The sequence below is a fragment of the Nestor notabilis genome, unplaced genomic scaffold, assembly GCF_000696875.1.
Source record: "Nestor notabilis isolate BGI_N333 unplaced genomic scaffold, ASM69687v1 scaffold20877, whole genome shotgun sequence".
NCBI classification, from domain to species: Eukaryota; Metazoa; Chordata; class Aves; order Psittaciformes; family Psittacidae; genus Nestor; species Nestor notabilis.
Window position 1 is genome coordinate 5,451 of NW_009938176.1, and position 21,564 is coordinate 27,014.

The 21,564-nt window shown below is 37.4% G+C and overlaps 1 protein-coding gene across 1 annotated transcript in view; it reads left to right on the forward strand.

Moving 5' to 3' along the window:
* Positions 1-21,564, forward strand: part of DPP10 (dipeptidyl-peptidase 10 (non-functional)) — a gene marked incomplete at its 5' end in the record, with an annotated part of 51,294 nt that overhangs the window by 4,230 nt on the left and 25,500 nt on the right. The window contains 6 exon segments of the mRNA XM_010019208.1: positions 1-71; positions 3,438-3,535; positions 13,245-13,368; positions 15,547-15,585; positions 17,145-17,252; positions 21,443-21,534. The exon segment at positions 1-71 is cut by the window's left edge and continues 31 nt beyond it. Of these exon segments, the coding sequence (XP_010017510.1) occupies positions 1-71; positions 3,438-3,535; positions 13,245-13,368; positions 15,547-15,585; positions 17,145-17,252; positions 21,443-21,534 (532 nt within the window).

Consider the following 21,564-nt stretch of genomic DNA (forward strand, 5'->3'; position numbering starts at 1 on the left):
TACCGAACATGGTTATTCCCCGATTTACTGGTGGTCTGTATCCAAAAGGAAAGCAGTATCCATATCCTAAGGTAAGAGGAATATGAGTACAGTACCCACCTCCCCTTTGTTGTTCAGTGATAGTATTCAATCATATGGAAGGATTGTTTCTAGACAGCACAGAGGCTAATTTTATTCATGTTGCTTTTCAGGAAATACCTTTTCTTTTTTTGATATGCTGTAACACCTTCTGGAAATAAACTGGGTGAGGGAACAGCAGACAAACTAATTCATTGTAATTTCATTATTGATATGGCTTGGTAAGATCAATTCACCACTTCTGAGAGACGGGTAATATGTTTGAAGGACTGCACAAAAATAAGATACTGTCACAGCTGCACTGGAGTCATACATGCAGCATGTTCCATTTCAGTTATGTAATCCAGATATGGAATTCCAGATCTCAGGAAATGATGCTGTTATTAATAAATGTGACAGACTGGCCTTGAATAAGATAAACCACAGTAAAATCTTTTCCTGGTCATCATAATGGAGGTGAGCCAAGGGGGGAGGAGAGAGGGCAGAAATATGAGGACTGTCACCAAGTTTCAGGAGATCTAGAAAAGGAGGTTTAGATTCGTGTCGGAAAGCTAAAGAACAGTGCAGGCAGGGATAATGCCTGAAATCACTCCTCATTTTCTGGGGATTTCCCGATTAGATGACTCTCTAGCTGTCCTTTTTGTGCTGAGCTCCAGCACTGGTATTATCTTCCAGCTTACCGGTTTATCCATCCCTTGTGTGCAATTTGAAAGTGTCGGTGTTCCTTTCTGACAGGATATGTAGGTCCACTATGTGGTACTCTTTTGACATTTCAAGTGAATTTCATTGAGGGCTTTAGAAAATATTAATGTTACCTTATTTCTGGTACTGTTTTTTAGTGATGACTCTATTTTTTGATGGGTGGACAGTTAGACTGTACCAGGTACTATGAAATAATATTATGCGTGATATAATGTATTTTGCTATGAAATAATACTCTAAAATAATGAAGTAACAATATTTCCAGAGGTAGTTTACTTACTTGCATTAGCAAAAGGCTTGAGTGATAGAGCAAAGAAAAAATTAAGGGATATTTTTAAAAGTCAGCTTTGTAAACAAGAAATGAGTAATTCCATTTCATTAGTAATTCAGCATAAAATTTATACATAATACTACTTCGGTAATCTCATTAATGAAAAAAACATTATCTTTTTTTAATGTCTCAATTTAATGCTGATTTAGCTACCGTTAAGCATCATTAATTGGTAATGAAGCTTGTGGTATAGCAAAAGACGTGAAAAAAAAAGTTTGGTCTTTATTATAGAATGAAACCTTTGGAGAAAGTTATATTTATGATTTAAAAATTAAATGAAACCCACAGGTGTTTGTGAATACTGGAACATGTGCATCTGTGTACATGCCTAATGCACAGACTGTATTAAAAAAAATATGAAAAAGAAAGTTTAAATTTTGTTAAATATATTGAGAACAAAGTAAGATTTCAATGTAAAGAGTTCTTGCACTACTGAACAAATGTGAGAATTATACAAAATTCATGCTATTTAAATTGTCATGAGGAGGCCCTGAGTGGTAGAGGAGTTGAGGCTGTTTGCTGTTGAGAGAGATGTGGATGTGAGAGTTTTCTGCTCAGGTAGAAAAACCACCTTCAGCTGCCCAAGTCCACTGCAGGCTGCAGGAGTGCTTGGTGTTCACCCCACTGACCGCAGCACCTCCCCAGCTGTAGAGACCTTGTATTGAGCTAGAAGCCACTGCTGTAGAGCTGTAGCTCAGAGGTATACATGTAGGAGAGTAGGCCACGCCACAGATATTTGTAGCAGAGACAGTATGTTGGGGCAGTACAGCCTTGAATGGAGACCAGCCCAAGCTAGCAGAACATGTTGGGCAATGCGATGCCACAAACCCCTCTGCCATGTCTGGAGCAGGGCTGGTGATGGCAGAGCTGGGGTAGTGCTGTACTTCTGTGCTTCACGGTCAAGGGCTAGCAGAGATCTGGCCATGCCTGCTGTGAAGACATGCTTTAGAGTGTCTTTCTATGACTCATACTCATGCTGGATCATAATTACTCATGGCAGTCCTCTGAGTGAGAGTACTTGGATACTGCTATGCAGCCAGTGTAAGGTTCAAACGATATAAGGACACTGCAGTTATATCCTAAGGACTTGATCTTTCAGTGGTTTTCTTCCACAGTTTTGCATTTGTGTAAGCTGTGTTTATGCAAAGGATGCCTTTGAAAGACCACATTCCGTTTAAGGCAAATGTAAACATTTTTGTGAAAAAAAATTAAATCCAGGAGTCTCGTTAAATGCAGTTTCAAAACTTTTGTTTTAACAGTAGTGAAAATACACAAATGCTATTTTCTTGTCCCCCATACCATTCAGAAATTAGTGGATACAGCATTCAGACTATATTGTGAGAAAAGTCCCATTTCTAAAGGGAATTTATGTGTATATTTCAGCCAAGCTATTTAGCATTTCTAAATACCCCAATGAAGAGCCACATATGCAACTTTGTAATTTATTATGATTAAATCCATAGAATCAGTGTTTTTACCTTGTCCTTCCAATATTAAACAGGAGTCAGACCCACTGAGTGACTTGCTTTTCATTTCCTGTATCCCAAAGACACTGTGTAGTGTCATCTGACTCCTGTGACTTACGTGAAAAAGAAGCTTGAATGTGATATGGTTTGGACAGGGATGTGGGACTTACAGCATCTCTTTGCAGCCCTGCAGAACCTTGCTTTCTATGGCCAGTCTTTTCATCTCAGGAATGTGACTTGGTAACAAGCCAAGTTACAGGAAGAAGGACAAGTCCTCCCTCCCTGTAGATCCTTAGGATTTATCAGACTCTTCCTAGTAGATATATATCAAACTGCCATTTTATTCCCCTTTAGAAACAAGAAGCATTTTATTTCTCTTAGAGATGGGTTCCTGTGCAGAGCCAAAAATACCGATTTCCAACTCAGCAAACCAGGGAAGGAAAACCAGGGGAAAATGGTAAAGAAAGAGAAGGAAAAGGAGGAATGCTATCCCAGATATAGGTAATGCAGCTTTTAGAAAAAGGAACAATAGTGTCTGGAGAAGACTTTGCTGGAGACTCTATTTAGCTGCAGGTTTAGGAACCGACTGTGTTTTTGCAGCTGACTTTACTGAACTGGGCCAAGCCGCTCCTAGCATTGGTCGCTTGCTCTGCACAGGTGGTCATGGAAAGTATAGGGCAGTGAGAGAAACACTCAATTAATGCTTCATATTTTTATTTGTGTAATTTGTGTGTCTGTGAAATTAATTTTTAAAATATAAGATTTTAAAATTTTAATAACCTCGTTATTATAAAGATACTGAATGAGCTGTCACTGATTCAGTGCTTCTAAAGCTCCTATTATTTTTTCTTTTTTCAAAGGCAGGTCAAACAAACCCAACAATAAAGCTGTTTGTAGTTAATCTGTATGGACCAGCACATACACTGGAACTGATGCCACCTGACAGCTTTAAATCAAGGTATATAATTTCATTGTTTTGAAATTCATGTTTGATTTAACCTGACTGTCTCTTAGGCTAATAGCCTTTTTACATCAGCACAACACTTGTCTTTGACTGGTATGCACTTGATTCTGTCCCTGTGGCTGAACATAATGACAATAAAATAAAATACAGCTCTACTGGATAGATGCTGCTCTTAAAAATCACAGGGATCTAAGATCTGCTGATAGCTAATGCCCTGGAAAGCTTCAATTTACTTGAAATATATGAAATTAGGAATCCTAAACTGTGGTCAAGGGGCTGAACGCTGTCCTGCTTCTGAGGTTATTGTAGTCACACCCAGACTCCCTTGCTGTGTACCAACTTGGTTCTTTCAGGTTCTGAAATTAGATTGCAGAACACAGAAGTGTGTTACTAATGCACAGAACACGTAATCAGGGTGTTCCCTCAATTAGAGAGAAATGTCTCGAACTTTCCAAATCCAGTAGGTTACAGAAAGTGTCATTTCTCATCACGGCTGACAGATGCAGTGAGGTGACAGGTGAGAGGCAATGCCACCATTGAAGCATCAAACTGCTTCAGAACTGCTGAACTTATTCAACAGTCCCTTTGACCTTGAAGCTGAAGTAATAAGGTCTGGCTGCAACTGGTGACTCTCCTGCTAAAGTTACTATCTTAAGCTAAGATCCCAATTACCTGTCCTTGCTTGAGGTGCCATGAAACTTTGGTTTAAGAGCAAAGACATTTTCATGCTTTCCCCTGTGTATTGCAGTCATCTTGTTTAAATTCCTGTTGTAGTTTCCATGCATATACCAATGATCTTCTAGTACTAAAGTGTTACATAGTAGAAGTAACAGTAATAATAACAACAACAACAGTTACTACAGTGCAGATGTAGCTGCAGTCTAAAGACAGGGAAGTGCCACTTCTCTTCACTCAGGGCATTTTCAGATGGAGAATGGTGTGAAAAGGATGGGCAAACATAATGCTGAAAAACAAAACCAAACCACCTCTGGTTTTGCAGTTCCTACATACCCCAAAAGATTTTATGGTCATTGTTCCCAAAACAATCAGGATGTTAACAGTAGGCACTGATTCACAACCATTGCAACCAATTTCAAGCTGGTGTAGTTCTCTTCTGCGCAAATTGAGACACCTTAATTTAATACAGGAATAATTTAATAGTGAATTATGCCTTGCAATTATTTGTGTCAGCTGTAATGCTTACTGATTGTGTTAGTGAAAGGAATTATTTTGAATGAGTTGCACTTTTTAGAAGTATTTTCTTTCTGTTGCTGGGCCACTACTGAAAACCATTATAAACCCTCCTACTGCTTGCTAACCCTTCATTAATTTAAGTAGGACATAATATCTGAAAGAGATTCCTTGCCATCAAGATTAGCATCTCACTCTCTTAAACAGCAATAAAATTGTCCTTTGAATGTCAGAAGGTATAAAGATTTTAAATGAGAAATATGTAAATCCCTGAGGAAAAATAAATAAATCTTGAAAATGTTGTTCAGATGTTATGGTTTCACTCTAGATTTTTCAGATTAATTCCTTCTAGATTTTTCAGATTCATTCTTCCTCCCCAGCAGACTGAAAACAAAAGTAGAATCAAATTATGAATACTGTCATCTTCAAAGCTTTTTTGCATCTTGAAGCTGAAGGGCAGCAGTAGCTCAATTGCTGGAATTTCTTTTGTGAGCCTTAACAGGTGTCTTTACCAGCTTTTGGGTCCTTGATAAAGATATTGTTGCTGTTTAATTGAAATAATAGTCACATTTAAAATTCTATATTGCTACTGTATCAGAAGACTGAGTAAAATTGTTTATACCTGGGAAAAAGTTAGTTTCATCTTAATTTAGCTATTAAGGTATAATGTCCATGCTGCAAATTTTAGTAAAATTATATAGTTTTGAGCCAAGCATACTGTAAATCCTGCATTCTGACTCTGGATTTGAGTAGTAATCAGCCATCACACTGGTCTTCAGTCTCTATATATTTCCATGTATCTATATATATACAGGTATGAAGAATGAGTTTTTAGCAAGCCTTTCTAGAGTGGACATCTGTGGAGTTTGTGGTGGTTGGGAATTCTTGCTTTCAAGTATTAACTTTTTTAATAAAAGTAGTAGCTACTTTTAGTGGTCAATTTTTTTCAGTACCTTTCTAGTCCATTCATTATGGAGTCATTTAGTAAATAGGTCATGGGAATCTTTCAGAATTAAGTGGAATGGGACACTATCAGATATAGTTTTATCGATCTTTCAGGGCAGAAACATTCAGAAATACATATTGTGCAAGTCATAACCAGCTGCTGTTATGGGAAAGATTCACTTCTACACAGAGAAACCACACAAATCTGTAGGGAAGGGGGCTTCTTTTTACTTTTAGCCATGAGCATCTGGGAGCTTGTTGTAAGATTGAGTAAATTCCATGTTCTGACTTCATTTACTTCTTTCAGTGATTCTGTAAAAGTGCTTGGTAATATTTCCCAAGTCTTGTTCAGATTATTCTGATATAAAGACAGCAATAACATGTATAAATTTACTCCTGAGTGTTTTAATATGTGGAAAAAATTACCTTTCACTATGCATTATTAATGCCACAGAAAGACTGACAATCTTCCTTTAAACATATGGTTGTATTCTGTGCAGTTATTGTAATTTCCAAATTTCCAAATAATTTAAAAAAAATTGGTGTTCCCATTCTATGTGTACAATTACATTCTGTTTTCTTCAGTGGCAAACATGATTTTGTACTGCAGGATTTTCTTCTCATTAGTCACAGAAAGAGAATATGCATGTATGATAAAATAAGTGTTCATTCATTCACTGCTAGCTGTTGAAGTTCCAGTTGGAAAGCTAACACCTCCTACAAATCTTAAAAAACCAATATGGTGTACAAGCTGTCAGTTCAAACCACTGTACCTTAGGACACCTGAAGAATTCTTATAACTGGTGATATTTAGATATAAGATATTATTATGATATTAAGAAATTCCGCAGGCTGATTTTTCAAACCCCATGCTTGAATTTAGACCTGTCAGTCAGAAAAAAAAATAATTTATTTTCCAAAGTGGAAATCTCTAACACAGAGAAAGAAGTGAAATAACACATGAAAGAAGTTGCAGTTCACTTACTAGAGCTATGTTCTATACATGATGAAAAGATTTTTTTCTTCTAGAACTATGTATCAGCTCTTGAAAGTCTCAGTGTGAGGGTCACCCACTGTTTGCTTTCCCCATTCTCAGCCACAGTGAGCAAGCTGCCTTGGCTCTGCACTATTCCCAGACGTGGCTGACCAGGTAGTTTTAAATTCACCATAAGAATATAAGTCAGTGTTTTTTCTTACTTTTTCCAATAGTATTTAAATGCCTGAAAAAATGCTAATGTCCACATTCTCATTTCATATATGCCTGCTTTTAAAGAAACTGAAGTACACAGTCAGACCCTTTTGACTTTGTATGAAAATTTAGATTATTTTAAGGATTTTAACTAATCTTTTGTAATGGAACTGGAAACACTTAAGAAATTGAGTTTGCATAAATTCAGATAATGCTCTTACAAGCCTCACCAATTTTTTTATTATCCAAATGATCAGAATCATTTGGATATTTGTGTACTTCTATATTGAGATCACCTTTTGCATCTAGAAAGCTTGGTTTTATACCTCTGGCAGCCAATTTGTGTGAGCCTTGCTTTGGATTCCAAAAGGAAATGGGGGGAGGGGGGTGAAATTTGGTATTAAGAAAACTAGGGTTTCACCTTTCCTTGTGCTATGTCTAGTCTCTTCTTCCAGACTTCTGCCTCTTCACTCTTCTGTAACTTGGCAATATTAATAGCTATCTTGCAAGGTTAATGTAAAGGATTAATTCATTATCGTACCTTATAGCAAATGGCTGTAATCTATTTAGCCTACAGGGTAAAAATATATTCACATATTTTATTTTATTTAAGCTTTCACACACATTGCCAAGGAGTTTATGGATTAACTCACTTACTTACCTGTTCAGTGGAAAGAAATGCAAGTTCCTCACTTTGGCCAAGACAAGCTCCTGGTCAGCTGGGGCTGGGACTTGGCTGTTTGCCCAGCCATCCTACCAAGGGATCTGATCTTGGGGCTCAATAGGAGACAAAAAATTCACAGTTTTTGTCATCTAAGCTGGGCCACTCAGTCTGTTGGAGTGTGGCCAACAGGCTGAGGGAGTTTGCTTTGTCATCACCTGTAAAGACAGAGCATCACCCACACCAACCTGGTTCAGGGGGGACCATGACAGTTCTGTGGGCTACCCAGGTGCTTGTGGCCAGGTCCTATGGCTGCGAGGAAATAGGGAGTAGAGCTTCTTAGCCTGACTGGGATGCTGCTCACCAACACACATGGGGAGGGGAGCTAGAAAAGCTCCTTTCAACCAAATACCTGTGGCTCAGACCATGAAGAAAACTACAGTTCATCCATCAATGTATGCATAGATAAAGTTGTGTAGTATATCAGAATACTAACAAACTGTAGTTATCTGGCTACTTTGCAGGTCATTGAACCAACTAGAATCATTGAATCAACTATTTCCAGCTAGGTTGGAAAAGACCTTTGAAATCATCAAGTCCAACTGTCATGGCTCAATTTCTGTTGTTTTCCATGTGCATTTCTGAGAATTACATTTTCTATTAGTATCTGTAAATTCTCATACACTTTTCAATACACAACAATTTAAATAATTTAAAAACATAGTAAATATTCTAGAGCACTGTGCATGGGCCAGATTTCTATTTTTTACCTTCTTAGATAACAACCTGCCAGTAAAATAGTAGAGCATAATAGGTTAGTTTTCTTTAGGTGAACCCTGTTGTATTTATTATTGAAATCCAAATCTATTAAAATCATCAACCAAAGTAAGGTTCCTTTTTCCATTGACATAAATGTTAAATGCCTTTCAGCTATTCCTATGAGCAGATTTCTTTCATAATCAGCTTATTGATTTAAAGTTAGAGCAGATTTCTTCAGTATACTGAATGGTATGATGTTGCAAATTTTGACTGTTCCTTTTTTTCTTTTTTTTTTTTTTGAGCAGTTTCTTATTTTTAAGTTTTAATATTGTGAATTATTTTCCTGTAATGTTAGTCTGTCTATTTCAAATCTAAGTATCTAACGCTCAAATTCAATTATGACTGTAACTGTGCTTCTAGTGTAGTGCAGTGCAAATCCCTTTCCTTTATTCAGTTGATTGTCTCTGTTGACTTTGCTAAGCACTTACAATAACAGCCAGCAAGATATACATATATATCTTCCTAGTCACAAACATACCAAAACTTACAAGTGAAACAAGACGTGTTGGACATTCTTGAATGACGATAAATGTATTAGCAAACTGTTAAACTGCCTCCATAGAACTGTCTATCAATTGAGATGGTCAAAATAAAGGAAAACATTCTGTAAGTAACAAAGATTTTAAAAACTGAGCCTTCAAGCTTGGCAGAGGATGATAGCAGCTTTGATATTTAACATGTTTTTATCAGCAGTGAAAAATTAATCCAGATTTCATCAAGTTACAAGTCTTTGGTAAAAAGTTAATTGCCATATCCTCAAGAAAGACTGCTTTCTTAATACCTACAGTTGGAAATTTTTTTCTTGCTGAATACTCTCCATCCCATTCAGCCCTAAAACCTGACCTTTCTTGGTGTACAGCACCTCCTCAGCATAGGTGAGATGTTCCAGCTCCTACTGTTCAGTTGACTGCATACATGTCATGTCCCTGGCTCACTGACCTAGGAGAAAGCTTTATACTCGTTACTTTATCTAACTGTCTTAGGCCAATTTGAAGCCAGGCAGCAGATTTATGTGGAATAAATGTGGAATCAGAATTAGCTCTCGACAAGGAGCTTGAAGGTCTTGGGTTTATGCATTGCCTAGTTCAATCCAGCTTAGAATAAGGTGATTCATGTACATGCTCCTTCAAAATTGACTGATCATGGAATGCAGTGGAAGGAGACTGCCTTTTCTGTGTTTTCTGTCTATTTTTGTACAGAGCAGAGAGGAACGCTTCCTCTTTGGAATTCAAAAAGAAAACAATCCCAGGTCAGAATGTGAGGGAAAAGACTCTAAAAAGTCTGAGATGAAAACTTGGCTAGAACATGAAGTGGGGACTGGCTAAAAACCACAATGGCAGGTCTGTGCGGCAGGGATTGAATGACATTTTCTTGACAATCAGAGATTTGAATGGGAATCCCGAGAGCAGGTGAGATGGTGGAGATAGAGGAAGTGGGTATCAAAAAACAAGTTTTATGTTTCCCATGATCATCTTATAGTGGCCCTGCTCTGAGAAAGGGGATCGATAGGAAAAAACTTGGAACTGGTTAAACAAAGTGTAGGAAAAAAATCTAGGAGTGGGGTGAGGAGGCGCAGCTTGAATAAAACCAGAGAGATAAGTCTGCTTATTAGGCCAGTTGAATGCTAAAACTTGATTTAGTCTATGCCAAGCAGCCCCTCTGTGATACAGTGAGTTTAAACTAACTTTACAGAAGCAATCAGTAATTGTGTTGCTCTTTGGACGTGCAATAAATTAATCCACAGTCTGATTTAAGAAATGTTCCCAAACAAAGACGAAAGTTGTTTTCTGAAAATGCAAAGTGTTGTAAAGTCCCTAATTAAATGGGTAGAAAATTTAGTATCTAAATATCTTGCTTCAGTCCTTTGTCCAGAAAGCAAACATAGTCTTTCTTCTTTAAAATAAGGTTGTGAGGAAACTTGATGTATGAACAGATGCAGAGAGTCTAGTAATCCCAGTACATTTGTGTATTTGGGTCTGGAGGGAGCGCTTATTTTCACTACTAGTACAATAGGTTAGTGGCAAAAATGCCTGATATTTTGGAGACACAAGCTGATAGAAGCATCCTCAGAATTAAAATGGATTTTGCCCTGCAGGCTTCTCTGGTTTTATTCAACTGTATCAACCAATCTAATAAAACATACGCTTTTCTTCTACAAACTTTGACTTGGTCATATCTGTTGACCTGCAACATTACTACTCTGTATGTATCTGTGCACACTGTATATTTGAAACCTTAGATAAACTGCAAAACTCTGAATTACGGTGGCTGGGCGAAGACGAGATTCAAAGCAGCCCTGTGGAGAAGGACTTGGGGGTGGTGGTTGATGAGAAGCTTGACATGAGCAGGCAGTGTGCGTTTGCAGCCTAGAAAGCCAGCCGTATCCTGGGCTGCATCAAAAGAAGCATGACCATGACCAGCAGGTCCTGCCCCTCTACTCTGCTCTTGTGAGACCTCACTTGCAGTATTGTGTACAGTTCTGGTGTCCTCAACATGAAAAGGACATGGAGCTGTTGGAGCAAGTCCAGAGCAGGACCATAGGGATGATAAGAGGGCTGGAGCACCTCCCATATGAAGACAGGCTGAGAAAGTTGGGGCTGTTCAGCTTGGAGAAGGGAAGGCTGAGAGACTGTGGAGACCTCATAGCAGCCTTCCAATATCTGAAGGGGGCCTATGAGAATGTTGGGGAGGTACTCTTCATCAGGGACTGTAGTGATAGGACAAGGGGTAATGGATTTAAACTTAAACGGGGTAGTTTAGATTAGATATAAGGAAGAAGTTCTTTACAATGAGGGTGGTGAGGCACTGGAACAGGTTGCCCAAGGAAGTTGTGAATGCTCCAACCCTGGCGGTGTTCAAGACCAGGTTGGACAGAGCCTTGGGCGACATAGTTTAGTGTGAGATGTCCCGGCTCATGGCAGGGGGGTTGGAACTAGATGATCTTAAGGTCCTTTCCAACCCTAACTATTCTATGATTCTATGATTACCTGGAGACACTATTTAATTTCAGAAGGGTATGCATTTCTACATATACATATGTATTTATATATACACACTATACAACTCTCCAGATAAACAAGTCATAATGTAGTGAAATTTGAACATATTTTTATGCATAGTTGATGGAAAGGGGAAAAAAACAGGGAATTTTAAAATTATCTTTTGCTTTCACTTCAGTGATGAAGGAGTTTGTGTCAGTGATGGAAAAGGATGTTATAGTTTGAAATGGACTATGAATTATTATATAAGCTGGATTCTGAATGGTTAAATACTGTTTTCATCCCTCACTGAACACTTTTTCAAGTTGTAGAATTTGTTTTGGGGATAAATTAGGCTTTGTTATTAGTGGATGTGTCTTACCTTGGTGTCCAAGTACTGGTAGAGGAAGGCAGTCCTTATTTATATACATTTTGAATATTTCCTTTTGACTGTCTTTGGGCTTCCGTATGCATGGTTGCAATGGTTTTGAATGACCTTATGAACTGCAGAGGGAGAAGTTTTCAGCTCTTGTTTCTTGAGTTCTGGTATTGGGAACCAGTTAATTGAGATTTGATGTTGCACCCTGGTTTGTTTGTTGGATCATTGCTTTGTTTATTGTGTCATCTGGTCTTCTGTTAGATCTTTTGTTACTTTTGGCATACATTTTTGCTCCTCAGTAAATTAAAAGGCTTTTTAAACCATAAATATTAGACTCAGCATATACCTGAAGTCACTATTTCTAGTCATTTTTCTGGTATGCGCATGTAAAAATTTCTGTCTCACTAAAAGTCAAACATGAAACATACTGTGTTGTTCAGCTGTGTTCTTCAAACATAGGACCAGACTGAGGGTGGGTGAAGCTGCACTGAATTACTGCATCTCCTATGTGCAGCATCAGAGTTGTATGCAACTTTGGTTTTGACGCTGCTTAGCATCTTTGATCTAGTAAGAAGTCTTTTGAATGTATAATTAAATGTATTGTCAAAAAATAATGACATCTCCATCAGCATTAGATTAAAAGCCTAATTATATGCAACCTAAGACCCTTATTTTAAAGGGGGGTCGAGTTTCCAGGCAGATTCACTCCACTGTTGCACATAACTCAGCTGGACTGTGAAAGCTGCCAGCTGCTATGAGTGGAGAAGTGATGCAAATAGCCTGACTGGGATGACAAGCTGCACAGGTCTTCCTCTGTGACATCACCAGTCTGACAGCCTAGTAGGATTCCGGGAAGAGGGAGGCAGATACTCCATACCATGAGTCTGTGCCTAGGAAGTATCCCGTGCTCAGCAAGGGTTAAGAGACAATTTGACTGATATTATGAGCTATTTGTTAAAATAGAAGATGGCACACACTGATGCTGAGTGTGACTTCCCTTTTATGCAGAAGTCCCATTATAAAATACTTGTTATTTTGTCACAAGTGACATTTTAAAGTGGTCTTGTCTGCACTCCGACGTTACAGACTTACAGACCTGGGGGGTTTTGTTTGGCACTAGGGCTGGACTGTTCTGGAAAAATACGTGTCTTCTGAAGGGATTTAGTATAGGAAAATACTGGCTTTGTTGGAATTTGGTTTTTGCTTTTAAGCTGGTGGGCAAATACATGATTAGTGTGTATTTGCTTCAGAGTTGGTAAAGTTTATATATTCCAAATGACTGAGAAGGGGGAACTAACGGCGTACAAATTTCCCAGGGGGACAGCGCACTAGGACTGATCCTTCCCACTTGTAGGAATGGAAATGCTGGATATTTGGGGTTATTTTCTCCATCCCTCAATACTGATAATGTCATGTGGTACAAAGCCAGCATTTGATGAACTGGACATTCTTGAGTGCTTGAGCAATATTATTTATTTTTTTTTTAAGTTTAATCTGAAATAGGAATGATTTGAATATTGTGTTTTCAAACATTTACTTAGGGAATATTACATCACCATGGTGAAATGGGTAAGCAATACTAAGGCTGTGGTGAGATGGTTAAACAGACCTCAGAATCACTCCATCCTTACGGTTTGTGAAACAACAACTGGGGCTTGCAGCAAGGTAAGTTGGTTTTTCTCCTGTGCTTCCTATGCTCTTTTTTCAAGGTTTCTCCCTGCATTTTGTTTTCATATTCAGAAAAAGATTTTTGGTAATCAGTTTGCAATTTTGCAAGCAGTAGTTACAAGCTGAATATAATTAGTCAACAGGGAGGAAATGGTTGTAAGAAAATTCCAAATCTAGTGAAATTATTTCATATAATTAGCAACTTTGAGTGACCTTTTCAGAGTTACTAAGCTTTGTTAATTCGTTAACTTCAGTGGAAACTGCCGTTGCTGAACATCATGTACTTCGGATATAGCTAGTGCAGTGACAAGTTTGTCTTCCACCAGATATTTTCAGCTGCCTGGTTTTACCTCTCTCCCCCTACAGACTTTTGTTTCAGATCTTTCTGTCTTTCACAGCTTAAGTATGTTTAAGGGAAAGGTGTACAATTCCACTAATTCCTGCAAATTTCATAGCAGAATTAAATAACTTTAGGAAAAAAAAGTTACTGAAAAAAAGATAAAATTGAAAAGCAACATGGATATTATATTCTGAATGTAAGCCAAGCTGAAATACATTTTTTTATTTGAATTCAGCCACATCCCATCCCTTGACCTAGACTTTGACCTCTGACACTTCTGCATTACATCTCTCTGTTTTCACAGTCAGTCTTGCATCTTGAATGCAGTTGGCCACTTTCCCATTCTGAGTCATGATCTCTTCCCAGAACCAGCTAAAAGTATAAATATTTTCTATACATGCTAATATCAGTACCAGCAAATGCTCCAAAGTAGAGGGTATAATTTGGCAGTAGAAATGGTTATGAGTGATTAATGTGGGTCTAAGTTTGGCCTCTGAGTCAAAAGACTCTCATCAGTGTCTGCTACTGAAGTCAGTCATTTTAAAGTATTAGGGATTATTTCTGAGTCTGCTTCTTTTGGTGCATAGCACAAGTTGCTTTTCCTGATGCAGGAACTACATATAAGTCCCCAAACCATAGGTTAGAATTGTGAACATGGAGATTTGTTGTTTGCTTGCTTTTTACCTGGACCCTGTAAGCCTTGGGCCCTTTTATTAAGAAAGTCAGACGTGAACCACTGTGAGCAGTCGCTTCTGGAAGGAAACCATTATGTGCTCCAAGGTCAATTGGGCTTTTCTGAAGGAGGTATCCAGGGAGCTATAATCCAGGACATAGTATAAGAGAAAGAGAACAAGAAGTCCCGCTCCAGAAGAATTAAAGTGCAGTGAAGGACCTTTTTAGGTGTGTGGGGAATGATAGCGATACAGTGTCACTGTAGTGGGTGCAGCTCAGACCAGGCTCATGCTTGTAACCCTTACAGTTCCTACGTTACATCCAATGGAACAAGGTGATGTTCTTGAATTCAATAATGGATGAGGAAAGGGGCTTTGTTTTGAGAATTTAACGTTGTATCACACCATTTGATTTCAACTGTAAACCTTTATTTTCTTCCCCTAGCATTTTGCAAATGTTCTCAATTCCAAAAAGTACTGTATAAAACTAGCTGCTCTAGTAGCTACAGATTTTTCATTTTCAGGCTATATATGTACAGATGCTAATAAGTTTTCATGACTTTAACGCAACTGTAACAGTTTACAACAGTTGATGTATTTTTTTCCAACAATGCATGCAAAATATTTGGTTTGGGTTGTGTTTTGTTTTGGTGGGTTTTTTTAATAGCATGATGTGAAATGTAAGTGTGACCAATAAAAAAGCAATCATTTACATTTATTTTTTTTTCTCTTCACTTATGCCACAGTACAACCCATTAAAGCAAGGCATGGTGATTTGAAAAAGTCTCACAACTTGAGCTTGATGCTGGCTGTTTGCCTGGTGTTGATGAAGGACCTAAAATATCCAGTTGTCAGATGATGCCTAGAGGTAGCAAACTAATAGAACTGCCTGTGTAAAGCTTCTTGATAGCTAATCAGAAAGGACTGACAAAGGCATTCTTAGGTCCCCTGTGGTGTTCTACCCAAAGCTCTGAGTAAAGCATCTGACTTTGTAATTAAATTATCATTTATTTCAATGTAAGTGTCAATGAAGAGATGTGAAGACTGTAACACAGTAGAAGAAAACCCCATGAAATAGCTAGAGACCTTTTTCTGAATGTGGGAAATATTTTGTATCTATAGTTGTTCCATAAAAGCAGATTTTTCTTTTTTTTTTTTTTTTAGAAATATGAAATGCAGTCAGACCTGTGGCTTCCTAAACAGGTATAATATAAATGCTCTTTCTGTGTGTATGAGTAAGTGATTTGCTTTATTTAATTACTTTTTAATAATTCTTATTTAACTATACTATTATATTACATAAATTTCTGTTTAATTATAAGTTATTTCATAAGCTATTAAATTCCATTCCTTTTAAAATTTAATACTTTCTAGGATCCTAAATTAATTTAACAGCTGAGGAGTATAGCAGTGTCTGTCTATACATTCAAATGGCAGCTTGTTTCTCTGGTAGTGGCAATCCTGCCACTTAGCATCACATAGAGGAAATTTTGCTATCTAGCTGACCGTGTCAGTTGTGGAAAGAGATATGTACTTCCAGAGAGCAATTCAGCCCTTTGAACTGAGACACCTGTCTGGGTTTCAGAGGCAGTATTCCCTTCAGTTTCTGATCTCTCTGCCATCAGTTAAGTAAGCACTTATATGGCTGCTGATTAAGTAACTACCTAACTCTTGAATGGTTAAAGATAGATCAGACAAATCCCATTTCAAGCATTTCCTATATACTGTGCTGATTTTTTTCTCATTAAAAAATAACCTCACCAAATTAAACCCCAAGGAGTTCGAAGATTAGAGGTTATACCTTCTATAATTGGAATGCATAAGAATAATATTTCTAAATTCATACCCAGAACAATATGTTGATCTAATATATCAGCAAATTATTCCATTTCCATAGCTTCAGAAGAGCTGTCCAATAAATGGGACAAACACATTCTATTTAGAATACATTTCAGGCTTCATTTTGCAATGTGCAAATGAGGAATCTTTTTTTTTCTTTTTTCTTAAATACGCTTTTATGGCAAGCCATTTTCCTTTAATATTTCAAATGAGAAATCATTTTTAAAACGCTCTTGCTTTTATAGCAAGGCCGTTTCCTTTCATACTTCTGTACAAAGACAAGGAGAGATCACATCAGGCTACAATTTATGGTAAGACCATGATTCAGAATATCACTTCAATGTACTTATCTCTGCCATACAACTTTATCAAAATCAGTGAGTAAGGAGAGATAGTCTCACATCAGGCTACAATTTATGGTTAAGACCATGATTCAGAATATCACTTCAATGTACTTATCTCTGCCATACAACTTTATCAAAATCAGTGAGTGTTAAGCATGCACTTAGTAATGTTTTGCTGAGTCCAGGCCATGGAAACATTTGTACTCAGCACTAGTAGGACTTATCTCTGTCATTAATTGTATGTCTGTAAACGAATGTATCCTGTAAAGTCCTGCTGCATTAGAGATGAGACTTCCAGACCTTTCACTGGGAGGGGGAGTTTTGCAAAGGCTGTAATCCATGCTTCCAGACAAGATTGTGCAATGGTAACTACTGGCACAAACTCTATCTAGCTCTAGCCACCACATTTTTGTTAATCTTTGGAGAATATATTGAAAATCTAAGGATTTTTCTCCAATTTTCTTATGAACACAGCAACTAGAAGAACCAAGAAGACAAAAAAGCTAAAAAGCTAAAATGATGTTTTATTAAGAAGTTTAATGAAAAGGTGTGAATACTAACACAATCTTACATTTATAGAATGAAGAACCAATTTTCTCCAAGGATGGCAGTAAGTTCTTCATGACTGTCCCAGTGAAGCAGGGAGGCCGAGGTGAATTTCACCACATTGCCATGTTTATTGTTCAGGTAAGATTTTTGTTCAGGCTATTTTTAATATCCTAGTCATCATCTAGGACTTCTGTTGAGGACACAGGAGCCAAGCAAAGGCTTGCACTTCAGTAGAGTCTGCACTCTTGCATCATGGTCATTTGTCCTGTCCAGGTTGTCTCTTGGTGCAGAGAGGCATATTTATAACATCTTCCAGGAAAAGTTTTCTTAGACCTGTGCTGTGGTGGCATGTAAGGCCTGTAAATACTTCCAAAGTACTCTCTCTGGATTATTTCATGTTTTCTTTGTACCTCTATAGTCAAGCAGAGATGTTTTCTTGTAGAATTCTGTTTTATAGCCACAGAAATTCAAGTAACCTGCAAAACTACTCATTTTAACTTCTTATATACACTATATATGCATACATGTAATTTTAAATGTCAATTCAGAAAATTGAGAATCTAGTCTCACACACAGCAGTAAAGGGAGGCAATACCCGAAACTTAAAATTTTGTGAAACTTAGGACTGTTTATTAATCTTTGCAACATTTTCAAGTGGCTTCCGTTTCCCAGGGTCCTTACTTTTTCCAAAGAAGAATCTGAAAGAAAATAAATTTCCACTATGACTTTGAAGGTCACCAGTACGAAATAGTGATGAACTAATAAAGGAAATTATGCCCTGGAACAGAACACTCCAAGGCATCTATTTAAATCAGCAGAACGTTAATCCAGGTGCTTTAGCACAGCCATATGACATAGGAGGGGTTATTAAGGTACCCAAAACATCAAAATAGCAGACCTGGCACCAGGCAACTCTATTATCTCCCTTTATGACAGTGTTCTGGTATGAACATTATTAAGTCTGAAATATATTTGCAGTGATCTTCAGACAGAACAAGAGCAAAAGAACTTTAATGAAAATTTAACCTGAAGAAGCAAGAACAAGATACTCATTCACTAGAGTAAATACATCAAAAAAGGAACAGAAAAAAAAGGGATCAAAAGCATGTCAAAGTTTATCTTCTAATGAAAACAGGAACTCAGATGACAAGCTGGTAAATGTATATTAATATAATAACCACACAAAAATTCATACTGGAGAAAAAACATTTTTTCAATCAAGTCTTTTTTTAGATTCTTTCCCAATATGAGTAAGTATCTTTAAAACACACTGAATGATAGTGATGTAGATCTGAACATTTAACTTGCAACATTCACAAGGATGTTACAGATACAATGGAATTTGCCTTAAACCTATACATTCTTTACTAAAGAGCCCAGAAAACTTGATTCTAATTCAGGAAAATATTTAAGCAAAAGATTAAGCTCACTCAGTAAGTCAGATATATACTTACTTTTAAACATACCTACTTTTAAATACATGTTTTAATCTCTCTAGAATAATGTTTAAAGTCAAGCTTATGATTAAGAGTTTAGTGTTCTATCCCTTTTAGGCTGAATTAGAGCTCTGAGAACTGTACAGCTCCAAAAAGCAAAAATATTTCTGAAGTCTGAATGGTGTCAGCAGTGACAAATTTGACTTTAAATCTGAGAAGAAGAGAAAATGTGATATCCTATGGATCAACCATTATTCATCAATAAGCAACATTCTGTGTGGTAATGTGGCTGATACAGAGCAATAAAGGATGGGAAATGTGTTTATATGATGTGTTTTATACACTGCATTAATCTGGTTGTCCATTATTTCTAAAGCAAACATGGAGGCATAAAAATTATATTAACCGTAGCACATCAAGTCTTTTGTCACATCAGATGTTTGTTACACCTTGTGAGAGCCACAGCAGCATAGCAGGTGCTCTGCAGAATTTAAAGCAGTCGGCAGGCCGCCAGTACCCAGATGATCAGTTTCTCATGATGGACCTCAAATAACAATGGAATTTGGCATTCAGATTCTCATTACTTCTCAGTACTACTCAGTATAGATATTAGCTCATTAACAGAAGTCAGCCTCCATGTGCAGGAAAGTTAAAACACAGAATCAACGTGAACATATAGCGAGAAGTAATTTTAAGGGCTTGCTTTAGATTAATCACTGAGGCTTATTCGTCGGTCTTAGAACAAGTGCTGACAAATGATCGTCTTTCTTGGGCTGCATTTCTTTGACTGTACTTTAGAAAAGCATGTGTCAATGGTAAAATAGAAGCAGGATAGCAGAACCATCTAATTAAATTTTGGAAGGGGAGATTACTGTTTAAAAGGCTATTGTCTATGCTATGTTATTTACTGTCTGAATGTAGAGAGCTAGATGTGTGTTTTATTGTTTTCAAATGCTTTCAATAACTTCTGCAATATTTAAAAGAAATTAATCTCAAAATGGGATTGGCTTATATTGTGTATCTAGAAATTTCTTACATGGGGTTTTCACCTCTAGAAAGTCTCTTTTTTCTAACCACAAAATGAGAATTATAAAGTCACTTTAATGGATCAAGGCAAGAACTTCCTGCAAGCTTCATAAATTATGTATTATGGTTGTAACCTTGAAAAATAACCATGTTTATTAACGCTTGGCTGGTCTTTTTATTGCTGTTTCTTGTTAGATTCTGTGATCTCAATACTTAAATATCTCTTTCAATAGTTGCAGCTTCTCTCTCTCTAGGTAACAAATAGTCACTTCTAATAAATCTCTAATTTGTATTTTAATCATTCTTGGAGACAGCACTAAGTATCAGAATCTCCTGAAAAAGGGAATACTCATCCCTTAGCACAATATCCTGATTTCAGCTGGTACTTGCAAGACTTGTCATAGAGACTTCTTTCTTACGGATATGTCTCATAGATGTCCTTGAGCATTTTCTGCTTTCTAATGATTGCTGCTGTTGATGTAGAGCTCAGAGTTTACAGGGTACAGTTCAGAAATACAGGGATTAAAAAAAACCTTTCTGTCTCTAGGACTTTCTGGGGGCCACATAACTGCTGGAGCCACTGTGATTAGGTGTGCTCTGGTGCTTTGGATTTACACGGCATGAGGTCAGAAGGCACCATTACATCCCCATCTGACCTAACTTGTAATTCCCACTGCTCGGTTTCACCCCCTTAAGCTGAAATATAAGCCGAAGCATAACCATTTTTCTTTAGAAAGTTTGTCTTGAATTTGAAAACTACGAGTTTTTATATATAGGCCAAGCATCGTAACCCTTGTATAGAAAACCCACTTTAAGTATGTTTACACTGTATTACAGCGAGGGTTGTACTTCTAATCTTTCAATAGCCTAAGCCACAATTCTGCCTTTGCACTTGGAAGCACTCTCAAATGAGCTTCTCTCTCTTCAGTTTCCGTTGTTTTTAATGTATGTCTGATGAGGAGTCTACTGCAACTTCCAGCCAAAGAGTAGGGTTTTACCTGGAGGTAGGTAACTCATTACATCCTGATGTTTCTGAATTCAGTTCCTCGTTCAGTTTCCTAATTCAGTTGTCCAGTTTGGTTGAGGACAAAACTGCCTTCATGTTCTTTGAGAGAGATTTTGAATTTCACCTAGCAGCAGTTATTTTCCCAGGCTCACACTGAGATAGAAATAATTTATGAGAAGGAGCAAGGGGTGCTCCCCAACTTGTAAGCGTTTGGTTCAGTTGCTAAAATTTGGAGCTACTCTTACACTCTCCTTATAGACCCCGGATAAAGAGAGGCTTCTCCAAATGCATGGTGGAGCAGGGGCTTCAACTAGGTTTAGATTCTGTGGACTTCAGTGGCTGAGTTTGTGTGGTTCATTTCTCATAGAGGTTTGCCTGCCTCCTTGGATGAGTGTGGTGCTGATGACCTGTCTTGGCACAGCATCTTTGCAGTATTCTTGGCTCAGCAGAAGCATGATAAATGTGAAAACCTGGTGAGTGCACTCTGCTGCAGAGTTTTGGTTACAGAGGTCTGAGTCAGATTCCCTACTATGCCACTGTGAAGGAAAAGAAACACTAAGAAACATAATACATGTAACGATAAGATCCTTACCTTGAACTATACGACTTCTACTTTTTGTTAGCATATGACAAAAAATTTGTGATGAAAACTGAGATGGTTTTAATGACTTCGAAAAGTTTATATATGGAAGGGAAAGGATACAAGCCTGTCAAAATGTGAGGTTTGTGCTTTAAAGATGTTATGTTGCATATTAAAGGTTAAAAAGATGTAATTAGTAGTAATATGCTCAGACAATCCCACTATGCAAAGAAAAATGTAATAAGTAAGGTGAAAGTTAATGTTTTCCATCTCTATCCAGGCTAAAAGTGAACAAATCAGCGTGAGACATCTGACATCGGGAAACTGGGAAGTTATCAAAATCCTGGCATATGATGAAAATACTCAAAAGATGTAAGCACTATTCTCTTTGTCTGTTTATGA